Source organism: Scyliorhinus canicula, chromosome 19 (assembly GCF_902713615.1).
Source record: "Scyliorhinus canicula chromosome 19, sScyCan1.1, whole genome shotgun sequence".
In the NCBI taxonomy this organism is placed as follows: domain Eukaryota; kingdom Metazoa; phylum Chordata; class Chondrichthyes; order Carcharhiniformes; family Scyliorhinidae; genus Scyliorhinus; species Scyliorhinus canicula.
This window is the reverse complement of record NC_052164.1, coordinates 93,378,636-93,393,343: the sequence shown is the minus strand read 5'-3', so window position 1 is coordinate 93,393,343 and position 14,708 is coordinate 93,378,636. Positions and strand designations below refer to the sequence as shown.

At 42.9% G+C, this 14,708-nt stretch overlaps 1 protein-coding gene across 3 annotated transcripts in view; it reads left to right on the top strand.

The window, feature by feature from the left end:
* Positions 1 to 2,782: 2,782 nt before the first annotated feature.
* Positions 2,783 to 14,708, top strand: part of sik2a (salt-inducible kinase 2a) — a 164,114-nt gene continuing 152,188 nt past the window's right edge. For all 3 annotated transcript variants that reach the window (XM_038779352.1, XM_038779350.1, XM_038779353.1), the window contains exon 1: positions 2,783 to 3,038. In XM_038779352.1, the coding sequence (XP_038635280.1) occupies positions 2,904 to 3,038 (135 nt within the window). In that variant the 5' untranslated portion in view covers positions 2,783 to 2,903. The remainder of the gene's footprint in view (positions 3,039 to 14,708) is intronic.

Genomic DNA, 14,708 nt, shown 5'->3' with positions numbered 1-14,708 from the left:
GTAAGGTAAAGTCGCCATAGTCCCAGATGTCTATAGGCTGCTTGTCACCTTTGAGGGGCATGTTGTGGTGGCTTAACCCAAGGATCACCACAGCTCAGATAAGAGGCAAAGTTGAGCAGGTGGGCTTTCATGAATAACCTCAGCCAGTATGGGAATTGAACCCACACTGCTGGCCTTGCTCTGCATCACAAACCAACTGTCTGGCCAACTGAACTAAACTGTCCCCTGGTAACTACTGTTATGATGTTGCTAATACCAAGGAAGAACTTACTCCATGTCTGATCTCTTAAAAACTGATCAATGTTTTAGATGTACAATTAAAATTACGGTACTCCAATTCTGGCCTCTTCCATAACCTTGATTTTAATCGTCCCATTATTGTTAGTACTTTATTCAACTGCCGAAGCTTTGAGCTTTGGAATTTCCTCCCTAAACCTCTCCAACTTTCTACCTCACTTTCCTCGTTTAAGGTGTTCCCTACAACCTACCTTCGACCAAGCTTTTGGTCATCTGCTCTAACATCTCCTTTTGTGACTTGGTGTCAAATTTTGTTTGATAATGCTGCAGTGATACTTTGCGATGTTTCAGTCCTTTTACAAAGAACAAAGAAAGGTACAGCATAGGAACAGGCCCTTCGACCCTTCAAGCCTGCGCCGACCATGCTGCCCGTCTAAACTAAACTCTTCTACACTTCCTGGGTCCGTATCCCTCTATTCCCATCCTATTCATGTATTTGTCAAGATGCCCCTTAAATGTAGCTATCGTCCCTGCTTCCACCATCTCCTCCGGCAGCGAGTTCCAGGCACCCATTACCTTCTGTGTAAAAAACTTGCCTCGTACATCTCCTCTAAACCTTGCCCCTCTAAACTTTAAGATGCTATATAAATGCAAGATGTTGTTACTGTTGCATAATGCGGCCACCATTGCATCAGCAGAAGTGTCTGGCAAGAATGAAAGGAAATATTTATCGTGAGAACCTTAGTACGTATACCTCCCTTGAAATTATACATTATGGATTTTGTATTGCACCAGAACAAATGCGCGTGTTTTTCACAATTTGAAAACGTTATTTATTTTGTTTTGCTAAGTTGGATACATTTTACATGTTTTCCCTTGCAATCACAAAATGTTTCACCAAGGTTCCCTGAATATGTCTTTCAGTCTTATCAGTTAAATTATGCACCTTTAGCACAATGGTGGTTTTATCACTGAACCGGCCCCCTAAAAAGTGTGCTATAGGTAGGTTTATTGGGCTTTATTTGCACGGGAACCACAAGAAAAATATGTTTATATTCAACAGTCAAGTTTTATTGGTCAGTCAGTTGGTTACACTGTCTCTGAGTCACAACATTGTGATTTAAAGTTCCACTCCAGAGGTTAAGCATAACATATAGCCTGCTAGTGGTGCACTGAGGGAATGCTGCACCGTTGGAGGTGCTGTGACATTCAACCTAAGCCCTGTTTGCCCTCTCAGCACGTGTACGAAAGATCCTTGACACAATATGGAAGAAGATACACAATTACCTGGTTATGATCACACTTTTGGGGGAAGTTTGCTGTGTGCCGTTGTCTGCTGTGTTCCCCACACTACAACCCTGACTACAACTTCGAAAGCACTTCATTGGCAGTAAAAAGGCTTTGGGGTGTCCCGGGGACGTGAAAGGTGCCATCGAAACGAACATCTTTTGAAATGAAAACAGAAAGCGTTGGGAGGACTCAGCAGCAGGACTGGCAGCATTCTCGACAGGAGAGCCACAATGGACTCGAAACGTTAACTCTTGTTTTCTCCTCGCCACAGATGCTGCCAAGACCTGCTGAGCCCTTCCAGCGTTTTGTTCTTTAAAAAAAATGCAGATCTCCGGCATCAGCAGCAATTTCCTTCCATCTTTCTTGAGTGGCCATGCTTGTCCCTTCTTGCAAAACAGACAAGATTACCAGACCTAAAGGGCAATTGGAGCCCAATCGGGTAGAATTGGGTATTAACACCAAGATCCAATATCATTTCTGTACCCTGTGTGTGTGTCTGGGGGTGGGGGGGGGGGGGGGGGTAGTGAACTCTATTTCGAGATCACTGGTAAATCATTAAAATAAAACCCCAGAGCCCATCCAATTTGCTGCCTCGTGATGTATGAGGAGGACTTTGTAACCAGCAAGTTACTCAAAAACAATAGAAAGTCCCCCACTCCCTTGTGTGTGTGTGAGAGAGAGAAAGAAAGACAATTTTTTTGGGGGTGTGGGGGGAGGAAACAGGAGAGGCTTCAAATAAAAAAGAGCAGCAAGTCCCCAGCTCCAGTGCCTGACTCTGAGAGGGAGAGATAAAGAAAGGGAAGACATTCAGCAGCAGCACGGTGGCAGCATTTAGACTACTGAAGACTGACAACCTCGAGAATAGAAGTGGCTGCCACTGACGTAAAAGGTGGATAGGGTTGCCATGGAGATAAATTCGCAGGGCAGTGAGAAAAGCTTCAGAACCCGCCTTCTGCACACATTACCCGAGAGTTTTTACGTCAATATGCGTCAGCCAGGATAACATGATGCCTCCTGCAAGGACCGGGACCTTGTAGCTTTATTTCCCTTTTGTTGCCTCTCTTAGCTCGGGCTGGACTATCCAGCTTCCCGCCCTCTCCCCCCCCTCCTCCCTCTTACACCCCCCCCCCCCCCCCCCATACCTTTTTAAAAAAAAATTCCTCCTTCCTCCCCTTAAATTATCCTGATATCACCTGGCCACAGATCTAGTAAAGGAAGGAGGAGGAAGAGGTGGGGGGCTTATTTTTTTTCAATTACTTTTTTTGGGGGGGGGGGGCTCTATTTAAAAAAAAAAACTTGTCTTTTTTTTTGCCCGTTGTTGCTGTGTGCTGGGCTGTTGTGTATATGTGTGTAGTTGCCTTATACCGGCTCCCAGCATGGTCATGGCGGATTGCCCGGGCAAACTGCATCGGGCGCCGGTCCGGGTGGGGTTCTACGATATTGAGCGCACTTTAGGCAAAGGTAATTTCGCCGTCGTCAAACTGGCCAGACATCGCATCACCAAAACCGAGGTGAGTGAAAATTCCCCCACCCCCCCAAAAAAGTAATAAATAAGCCTCTTTTGTGTTCTTAAAAATTAAAATAGGAGGGGAAATATTCAAGGAGAAGGGGGCATGTAGGTTGAATCGTGGTCGAGTGAGGAATGGGGGTGAGGAAGAAGAGACACTGGAGTTCAAAACGGCGACTAATACTCCAAAAAAGAAATAACTTTTTTGCCCCCCCCCCCCCCCCGGACTGGTGTTTTTATTGTTTTCCCTTTTTTTTGTATGTGTGTGTGTGTTACATTCTTGCTTTTGAAACTGTGCGCGATAGGGGCTTGGGTTTGGAGACTTGAATACAGAGTCGTGCCCACTTGCGTGTCGAGCAAGGCAGCCCCAGAGCTTGGTTCATATTCGGTCGTGTGTCCCTGCTCGTGTCAGGGACGTTGAATGCAACATGCCAAGTTCTGGCTGCAAAAAAGACACACCCAGACCGTTTGCACATGTAAAATAGGAAATAGTTGTTATTTTTAGTTAGTGATTCTTCCAGTGTAACGTGCTGGTCGTGTTTTGTTTTAGAAAAGGGATGTTCTATCTAGCAACAATATTAAGCCCATGCATTCATGCTTTATTGGAATTCATAATTTCGACCCCCTCCAGTTAACTAACTATATGGATGCAAATTCACCTTCAATAATAATCTTGTTTTTTGAAGAGCGATGCATAATAGGTCTTAAAATGCAATAGAAAGAGTTTTTCTGGCATCCTTCAGCGAATAATAACGATGTAGTTAGTTTATTTTGGGGCTAAAGACATAGACACGACCTGTTTCATTTAGTTTCTAATAACATTGTTCCTAATCTCGCCCTTTGTTGCATCCAACTGTCCAAGCTGTTGTTGCATTTTACTGTCATGTTGAAATCAGCCACCTCTCTCTGTGTGATACAAAATGCAATTGGCTTCGAGAATGGTCCGGGTCCCTTTTTTATAGCACAGATGTAAGACAATTATTTAGCAACAATGCAAATAGAGGCAACAATGTTTCCAATCGTCCACATTGTATCAGTAATGTATCCAGTGATGTAGTAAGTTAAAATGTATCCAATAATTGGCAGCTTATTCTAGTCATTTTAGACTCATTTTGCTAAACAGGAATCATGTCCACTTTAGGCCGAGTCCCACATTTGGAAATTCTCTTCAGGGTTAGCTCGGCTGGCTCTAAGATCTCCTTGTGACAAAATCAATTTTCCTGAAGATCTAACAGAAATAAATTGGCTTCGATCATATGTAACCGGGCCAGTTCAGCGATAGAGGGACGACCTTTTCTATTATACATATATATATATATATATATAATCCGCACCTTAAATCATTTTGGGGATAATACTGACATGAACTCGGGAATGAGTTGTCCTGCAGGTTGGAGGGAAAATATATAATTCGATCTGCGAGTTGAATTAGTTTTACGCTAGGTTCCTTGGCGATTAGGAGCCTTTACAAAATTGAAAACGGCGGAGGTCGGAGCTGGATAAAAGTTTTGGGACAGATACGGGGGCGGGGGCATTAAAACCGATCCCGTTTTGAATGCAAAACTGTCGGAATTTGTTTCAATACAGAAAATATTAGTCACAATTTATCACTGATTTACTCTTTTTGTGTAACTGGCACCCCTGTGCTGAATAATGAGAGTACACTTGCAACACATACAATAGAAATTCTTGTTTTATTCCATTGTATAAAACCATGCATTCAGGGCATTGAGCACTGATATCCATATTTAATGAACTGAATTAAAATAACGTTTGTTAAAAAAAGACGCCTGTATATATATATATGTGTATATATAATATAAAGATACTTGTTGGTCCGGTGGCAAGAGGCTGAACTGTTCCTTGTTTTACCCATCTCTCTTTCAGTGTTTTTGTTTGGAGGTTGTTTACAGGTGGGGATTATGTTTGAGAGTCTTGTTTTGAAAATGTTATTAATCAAAGGGCCTTTCAAGTCATCATATGTCCAGAACAGCTCGGATTTCCATTCTGATAATTGAATGATGCACCCGGCAGAATTAGTGACATGGGACCGTGCAAGTACGACCTGGGGGTTCCGAGAGCAAAAAGTTCACAAAAAAACTTTTGGTACTTTTGCCCCCCCCCCCCCCTCCCCCCAATCTCGCACCCGGACTGATTTCTCCCCCTCTCCCATCCAGTTTTAAAAAAAAGTTTTACACTTGCACGATGTTAACAAGAGTAATATTTTTCTCGTGAATTTTATGGCAAGTTAATAGAGAGGGGTAGTAAACTTTATTTTGAAGTTGAACTATTTCCATCTCCTGTTGTAACGCTGCGTGAGTTTCGATTTGATAATGTTACACTGGGGCTAATGAAGTGACTCCCCCCCCCCCCCCCGACAGCCTGGGAATTCAGTTAGGTGTTTTAATGTTTCAAGGTGCACACTTTAGTCTATTTCAGTTTGTCACCAGCGGGTGGTGGTGTTCATGATGGTTACAAATGCCTGTTTCCCTCCCAACATCACCTCCACCCCCCCATTGTTGAATGAAAAAAAAACCCAAACGCTATTAATTTGGATATGTTAAAGATGTCGGGAATGCACTGGCTCAACTTCAGCAAGAATGGAAGTGCAGTCACCCTGTAAAACATCAGGGAACCTGCCCCCTCCACCTACCCCCTGCCTGTTCAAGTATTTCCTCTTAAATACCCTGCAGTTATCAGGAGGAGATGTGAAGCTGCCCTCTGAACGATTCCTCTCCCCCCCCCCCCCTTTCCCCGCAGCAATCAATAATTTGAACCTTATTGGCAGCATACAGCCAATAAAGAGTTAGAGGCACTGTTTCTTTGAAAAGTACTCGCCGTTGAGTTTCCACATTCTTAAAACAGGCTCGGTGTTTTTTTTCTTTGTCCTCTTTTTGCACGTTTGGCGTCTTATTATTTAGTGATCTCCAGTGTCATAGTTGCTCCACCGTTTCTCTCTCACGGATTTCAGCCAGATAGGGACAATATCATTTACGGGACACGATGTCCACCAACCCCCCCCCCCCCCCCCGCCCCCCAAACAAAAACTAACCCGTTTATACCGGTGTGAATGCTGTGAAATAGTTGAATTTTAAATGTTACTTGTGTAAAGATGCAACATTTAAAAATCGCATATATGAATCATTTATTTTCCAAATTTGTTAGCAAGGTGTTTGTTGGATTTCTCAAAGGCTTTTGCAAAAAAGATGATTCTCTTCCCCCCCCCCCCCCCCCTCCACCATTCCTGGCATTTGGGATGTCAGTTTCTTTTGAAGTGATTTGCAGATTCCCAACAGAAACAAGTTGCAGAACAAGGAATTAGGGAACTGTTCTTTGGGGGGGGGGGGGGGGGGGAGAGAAGGGGGGTGAACCGTCTTTCACATGATGCAGGAGAATATTAGAAAAAGGGTGCTGCAAAAGTTGGCAATTTCTGTACAGTCCATAATCCCTACTTAATTTCTATTTTTTTTTTAGTTATGCCAGAGTGGAATTTTCCTGCATATCTTTCAAAGTGGAACGCCATCACCAGTCAGATCAGTCCCCAGCTGGAGGAGTCCCCAGGGCAGGAAAAGACTGCTTGAATGATGCCCCTGTGGGGAGCCCCTAAAGAGGAAGGTTCTATACCTCCTGTGCTTTTTTTTGTCACCCTGCTGGGATCAAAAGCGGGCATGTGTACTTGGGCAGCCTCAGCCTGGGGCCAACTGGCTTCCCCTGAGTCCTAACCCTGGGGGGGACGGGGACGGGGACGGACAGAAAGAGAGAGAGAGAGGGGGTCCCCCATATGTTGCGCAAACAATTTGTTTAAGGTTGAAAACCAAAATAATTGTCCATTCTCTTTCCCCTTTCTCATTCTCCACGTAGCCCAAATATAAACCTAAAACACATTTTATATTAATTGCAGAATGTTAAAATACGCACATTACTTTTCATTTATTTTTAGCTTGCAACATAGCAGGATTCAGTATATTTTTATACTCTGGAATGTGCGAGGTAAATTGAATGGAGAAATGCCCACAACATTGTGTCATGTAGAAATATGTATATGCATGTGTATCTGTAATACAATAGTATTCTGTCAGTCTCCCCTGGGCTGTACATTTTGAGCGCTTCCAACAATATTAGATTTTCTTGATCTGTGCAATATATGAGATGCATTATAATTTATCTGTCTAGTGGTAGAAAGAGAATTATTGTACCTTTGTTGCAAAATCTTGCATTAATCCCATATCCTACAGGTAATCCTCTATTATCTGTTGGGGCAGAGAAAGAGATATATTGCTGCTCAAATAAGATTTTTACATTTAGCCACATTTGTTTTTCTGATGGGTTAAAAGTTCAGAAAATAAGTAATTCTTCCAGTTCGGACATGTGGCGAGCTCGTGACAGAAGGATGGCAAATTGCTGAAACAATCTGCCCTTCAGTAAAACATCGAAAAAAAAGCAACATGTGCAGCTCAAAGCATCAGGAGCAAAGGAAACATTTTTAAAAGTCACTAATATGCACCAGCAAGCAGGCTGTTTGGGAGGTAACTACACACAACACAGTGTTGAAATAAATACATCCCTCTGCTTTCTCCACAGCCATTCGCCCTATAATTTTGTTTATTTGATTTATTATTGTCACATGTATTAGTATAATAGTATTGTATTGTTTCTTGCATGCTGTACAAACAATGCATACCGTACATAGGGAAGGAAGGAGAGATTGCAGAATATAATGTTACAGTTATAGCAAGGTGTAGAGAAAAGATCAACTTAATGCGAGGTAGGTCCATTCAAAAGTCTGATGGCAGTAGGGAAGCAGCTGTTCTTGAGTCAGTGCATGTGCAGTGTGGTCTGGGAACACTTTTTAATGCCGTGTATGATTTAGTGTATGTAGATGTGATTTACCTGCCGATCCCGAATTGCTGTGGATCAGAAATGGGAAAGATCAAATTTCTTCATGTCTCGTGGATTAGTCAATTCGCCTTAATTTAGTTACATGTTATAGCTAATTTGGAATATGCATGACCATCGCTGAACATTTTTAAATAATAGGGACTTAAGCCACCCGTTCCCATTAAGACTTGTTTTTTAAACATTTTTAGAAAATGGACCAGTTCCCACAATCTATGATGTTTAGAATCCCATTCGTCGAAAATCACCAAATAAAATTCAAACTCTGGTTGTGCATTGTATGGTACAGACACTGGAATTGAAATGAGGGATGTGTATAGAGGCTGTATTAATTCTTCTATCTTGTGATACTTCTGAGTTAGATGGTCAGTGCCAAGGATGTGTGCTTCAGAAGCAGCATGCAGACTGGATTAAAGCTGTTTTGTTTTTTAAATTCTCAGTAAATTCAGCATTGGGGATCTGAAGAGCATAGTCCTACAGAGGAAAATGTTGAATTGAACTTGTGGTGTGGAAGGAGACCATTTACATCTGTGATATGCTGTCTCTGCAACTGCTATCTCTTCTGACCCTTTCTCCCTTTTTTAAATTGCATAATACTGAAATGTTTTAGTTGCTTTATTTTAATGCATAGCTGGTGGTTCCCGGTGGTTGCCTTTACAAAAATAATGTTGGCTTCTACTCGTCTTTCACTGGTTATGGTGAATATTTATAAATCACCGGTTCTGCCTTAACTGCAGTATTGTGCCCAATTCTGGGCCCCACGCTTCAGGGAGAATGTGAATGCATTGGAGAGGGTGAAGAAAATATTTCTGAGAATGATTCATAGAATGAAAGACTTCAATTATGTGGTTGGAATGGTATATCTGGGGCTGTTCTCTGTCAGAGCAGATTTTGAGCGGAGATTTGAAAGAGGTGCTCAAAATCATGAAGGCTCTGAAGAGAGCAGAGTGAGAGAGCGGGAAACTATTCCCATTGGTGGATGAGCCAAGAACGTCAATTTAACATGCTAAGCAAAGAACCAGAGTTTACGTGGGGGGGAATCCTTTTTATGCAGTGAGGGGTTGGGATCAGGAATGTGCTTAGCTGAGGGTGTTGATGGATGCAGTTTCAGCGACGGCTTCCAAAACTTTGGGGGAGAGGGGTGGTAGTGGGACAAGTTGATTTGGTTTTGCAAAGAGCTGACCTAGACACGATGGGTCAAATGGCCTCCTTGCATGCTGTAACAATTCAAGTCTGGTAGAATTACAGTTGTGTTGATCCTGTATGTATTTTCCTGCACAGACTACTTGGTAATGCACAAGAATAAAGTATCCTTCCTCATGCTGGGCCACAGGGGCTAGAAAGGCCAATTATAGCATTCCTGATTACCCTGTCTTAAGATTTAAAAAACAAAAAAACTTAGAGTACCTGATTCATTTTTTCCAATTAAGGGGCAATTTAGCGTGGCCAATCCACCTACCCTACACATCTTTGGGTTGTGGGGGTGAAACCCACGCAAACACGGGGAGAATGTGCAAACTCCACACGGACAGTGACCCAGCGCCGGGATCGAATCTGGGACCTCAGCGCTGTGAGGCAGCAGTGCTAATCACTGTGCCACCGTGCTGCCCTTACCCTGTCTAAGATAAGCTACATCAGCAGAAGCTGGGAACCATGGCTCAGTTGTTATTAGAACAGCTTTGCACAACACGTACAGACCCATTTAACTACTTGTAAATCTTATGTTCTGGTGAATAATAGTGAATCCCCTGGTGGAAATGTTTGGTGAGTGGGTTAGGATTAAGTTACAAAGTTTTTTTTTCCCTAGGGGGTGCCGACGGTGGGGGCCGTAAGTTACAAAGTTGTTGATGGTTTATTCACTGAGGCAACTCTATCCAGATTTGTAACGTGAAGCTTTCATTCGCGCATCTATTAGGTTTTAAGAATGTGCCGTTATATAGCTGAAAGAAAATTCCAATATCACTGACGTGAAGTTAATTGTGTTGAATTAAGTAAATAATTCAGGTATAAAGTAACTAGTTGAAAGAACTCAACTCAGTCATAGTGCAGTTACCCCATCACGTAAACCGAACTGGTGTGCGTCTTTGTAGAAAATGAATGGCTATTTAGTATAAATACCGTACACCATAAATGACTGGTGTGAGTTTACAGCTAATGTTCGAATTAAGGTGATAACATACTGTTAACTGTCTAATACATACTGGCATCTTTTTTTAATGGTTGAAACTACCCAGACTACTTGAACATTGCGATCACTAATCTGCAGGATTTTGTGATAGAAGCAAGATCGTGATCACATTAATGCTCGATGGCTATTTAAAATGGGTATTTAGGTGTGACGGGATTGTTTGCTGTGCAGTATTTGTAATGGATAGGTATTCATTTTCTGTACAAAAGAAACACACCAATTCTGCTTGCATGATAGGAGGCTGCACCACCATGGCTGAAAAAGAATAACCACCATTGTGATATTTAAACTAGTCACTTTATGCTTGTTTGCCTGCCTGACTGTTTATTGCCATGAGGGAAAGAATGAATTACGAAGCAGGAATATTGGAGAAGGTGGCCTGGCATTATCCTCCCAAGAATAATCAAATGGTTTAAAATTCTATCATTTTCCTGTGAATTGATTTGAGGAATGGAGAAGATGTGCAGATAAAAAAAAGAACAAATTGCCATCTGCTTTTCAGATGCTTTTCACTACTGTACCCGTGATGGCCGGAGCATCATGGCTAAATGCTTCCCAAGCCTCCTCGGGTATGTAAGTTCCTGGGAGAGGCAAAAAGCAGAAAACCCCAAGGTCAATAAAGGAAAATAAAATCTGGGCAACTCTTCTCTGTCCCCCCTTACGGATAAAGTGCAAATTTGTGCATTGAGGCTTGAAACCAATTGGATGTTAGACATAGTACATTGCCCCTTAACAGTGTTCAAATCTAACGCAATCGTGTTCAAATCTGACCGAAAGAAAGAACGACATATATTCTATAAGGGACCTTTATATCTCGGGACTTTCCAACATGGTTTACAGGAATGTAAATCTTGTCTGGAAACACAACTTTGCAAGGTGTGCTTTGACCATGATTTTTTTTCTTTGTGATGAACCAGTACAAGATGGTGGTCAAGCTAGAAACTTGGAATAAAAACCCCATCTTAAACCTTTTCATTCAAACCAGCTTCTGAAATATAGAGAGAATAATTGTTCAGTTCCATATAAATCCCGTGTCAAACCAGAACAGATTCAGTCCAATACAGGTGAACTCACTGGAACGAATTGGAGACATTTAGTGACGAGCTTATCATTGTAGTCTGTTGGGCACTTTCAGCTGTACACTCTCACTTCAGATTGATTTGTGTGATCAGGTGATGTGTTCGGTATAAGTTAAGGACGTTTGGGCCTCAGCAATACTGGACTAGATTGTGATTTGGTATCTTGACCGTCAGAGTCCGATTGCAGATTTTTCTTTTTACATTTTGGAAAAGCGACATTTTTCAGGAACAATCAATGCCGTGGATTTTCAGTGATCTGATTCTCCACTCTGATTTTGGGCTGGCACAGTGGTATGCACTGCTGCCTCACAGTGCCAGGGACCTGGAATCAATTACATCCTTGGGTGACTGTTTGCACTTTCTCCCCGTGTCTGCGTGGGTTTCCTCCGGGTGCTCCGGTTTTCTCCCACAGTCCAAAGATGTGCAGGTTAGGTGGATTGGCTACACTAAATTTCCCTCTTGAGTGCAAAGATGTGTAGGTTAGGTGGGGTTATGAGATTTCGGGGGATAGGGTGGTGGAGTGGGCCTAGGTAAACGGCGGCAGCACGGTGGCACAGTACTTAGCACTGCTGCCGCACAGTGCCAAGGACATGGGTTCAATTCCGGCCTTGCCTAACTGTGGCATTTGCACCTTCTCCTCGTGTCTCTGTGGGTTTCCTCCGGGTGCTCCAGTTCCCTCCCACAGTCCAAAGATGTGCAGATTGGGTGGATTGACCATGATAAACTGTCCCTTAGTGTCTAAAGATTAAGTGGGTCATGGGGATAGGGCAGGGAGTGGGCCGACAGGTAGGGTCCTCTTTCAGAGATCTGGTGCAGACCCAATGGGCCGAATGGCCTCCTTCTGCACTGGAGGGATTCTGTAATGCTTGAATTAATTATCATAGAAATTGATACATAAAAGGAAACCATTTGGCCCATGGTGCCCGTGTTAGTGCTTCAACTGGAGCTATCTCCTTTTGGACCATTTCTCCGTCCTTCACCCCTGGCATCCTTTTTTCGTTCTTTTTAAATACTTGTCCAGTTCCTTTTGAGATACTATATCTCAAATATCTGTTTAGAATCTGTTTAGCACAGGGCTAAATCGCTGGCTTTGAAAGCAGACCAAGCAGGCCAGCAGCACGGTTCGATTCCCGTAACAGCGACTAGGGGCTTTTCACAGTAACTTCATTTGAAGCCTACTCGTGACAATAAGCGATTTTCATTTTTTCATAACCCCCTTCTCCATGGAGACTTGTTGTAAGGCTTCCCATGCTCTATCAATCCTCATGATAATTATTACTCTGTGTCCCTTTGTTATCAACTTGCCAACTCGTGGAGATAATATTTCCTCGGCCTCAGAATTCAAAAAAATAATTTTGAAAACATTCTGATGCAATGTTGATGTTTAAATGGGGATGTTTATTAGCAGCTCAGATTATAAAGTGGGTTTCCTCCATGGTAGATGCAGTATATTGTGGAGAAATGTGAGGTTATTCACTTTGGTAGTAAAAACGGGAAGGCAGATTATTCTCTGAATGGCTATAGATTGGGATGTGCAACGAGACCTGGGTGTGTCCTTGTATACCAGTCGCTGAAAGTAAGCATGCAGGTTAGGATTATATTCGCTGGAGTTCAGAAGAATGGGGGGGTTCTCGTAGAAACCTACGAACCTCCAACAGGACGAGACAGGGTAGGTGCAGGAAGGATGTTCCCGATGGTGGGGGGAGTCCAGAATCAGGGGTCACAGACTTAAGGATATGGGGTAAACCATTTAGGACTGAGATGAGGAGAAATCTCTTCAGTGGTGAGCCAGTGGAATGCTGTACCACAAACAGCAGCTGAAGCTAAAACAAAGTATGTTTTTGAGAAAGAGTTAGATATAGCTCTTGCAAAAAAATTTAGCCCTTTTAAAAAATGTTACTTTTCAGTGTGTTTTTAAAAAAAAACTCTTCTTCAATTTGCACTCTTCTGCTGAAGGCTAATGTCTCCTTCTTGGTCGAGACCATGCTGGAACACACTTAGCAGATCCTGCAACATCTGTCTAAGAGAGAAACAGAGTTAACGTTTCCGGTCAGTGGTCTTTCATCTTCATAGTGTGGTTGCCCCTGACTACCTTTCAAGTTCCAATTCCAGTCCTTGTGTTGCCCCAGCCATAGAGTGGACTATTGGGTCACAGGGCTGTCACATGAAAGCCCAGTTGTGGCTTCACTAGAAATTCACATATGGACACCTTTATATTGTTGGGCATCTCTATTCAGAAACCCTTATTATTTTGAACCCTTCTGATGCAGAAATATGTAGGGTGTATTCGATGGTCCAACTTATGATGAACTAAGCAATTATTGTACGATGGGAGTGATTACATTTGGCGATTGAGTTGCTGGTGGATTTATTGAATAATTTACTTTTAATACACAACCCCTTGTCAATATCACAAAGGCTTGCAGGTTTGTAATTCAACATTGGAATATATATTTAAGGTTCAGGTTGCAACAGCAACAATTTGCATTTAACACTCAAATGTGCTAAAAGGTGTGGACAATTATCAGGATGGCCATTTTGCCGGTATTAGAATCTGAAGGAAAGCCAAATTGTGGAGAGCATGCAATACGTTTTCTGATTGGTATAAACTTGTGTGAAGGGCACAACAGGATTTAGTACAAGATTTGGGCATAAAATAGTCCTGAAGTGTACCAAACTTATTTGTATAAGGGGACTGTGGAAAACACAGCTTTCTCGTTTTCAATGAAACCTATAAATGTCTAACAGGACTAGACAGGGTAGATGCAGGAAGGATGTTCCAGATGGCGGGAGAGTCCAGAGCCAGCAGTCACAGTCTTAAAGGATATGGGGTAAACCATTTAGGACTGAGATGAGGAGAAATTTCTTCAGTGGTGAGCCTGTGGATTGCGCTGCCGCAAAAAGCAGTTGAAGCTAAAACCTTGAATTTTTTCAAGAAAGAGTTAGGTATATCTCTTGGCTAAAGGGATCAAAAGATATGGGGGGGGGGGGGGGGGGGGGGGGCGGGGAGTGAAAGCGGGACCAGACTACTGAGTTGGATGACCAGAAATGGCAGCACGGTAGCATTGTGGATAGCACAATGGCTTCACAGCTCCAGGGTCCCAGGTTCGATTCCCGCCTTGGGTCACTGTCTGTGCGGAGTCTGCACATCCTCCCCGTGTGTGCGTGGGTTTCCTCCGGGTGCTCCGATTTCCTCCCACAGTCCAAAGATGTGCAGGTTAGGTGGATTGGCCATGATAAATTGCCCTTGGTGTCCAGAATTACCCTTAGTGTTGGGTGGGGTTACTGGGTTATTGGGATAGGGTGGAGGTGTTGAACTTGGGTAGGGTGCTCTTTCCAAGAGCCAGTGCAGACTCGATGGGCCGAATGGCCCCCTTCTGCACTGTAAATTCTATGATCATAAGGAATGGCAGAGCAGGATTGAAGTGCCAAATGGCCTCCTCCTCCTATTTTATCTGTTTCTAGTCCAAAGTAGATGACATTGCCACCATTCCTGAAGTTATGGGGGGAT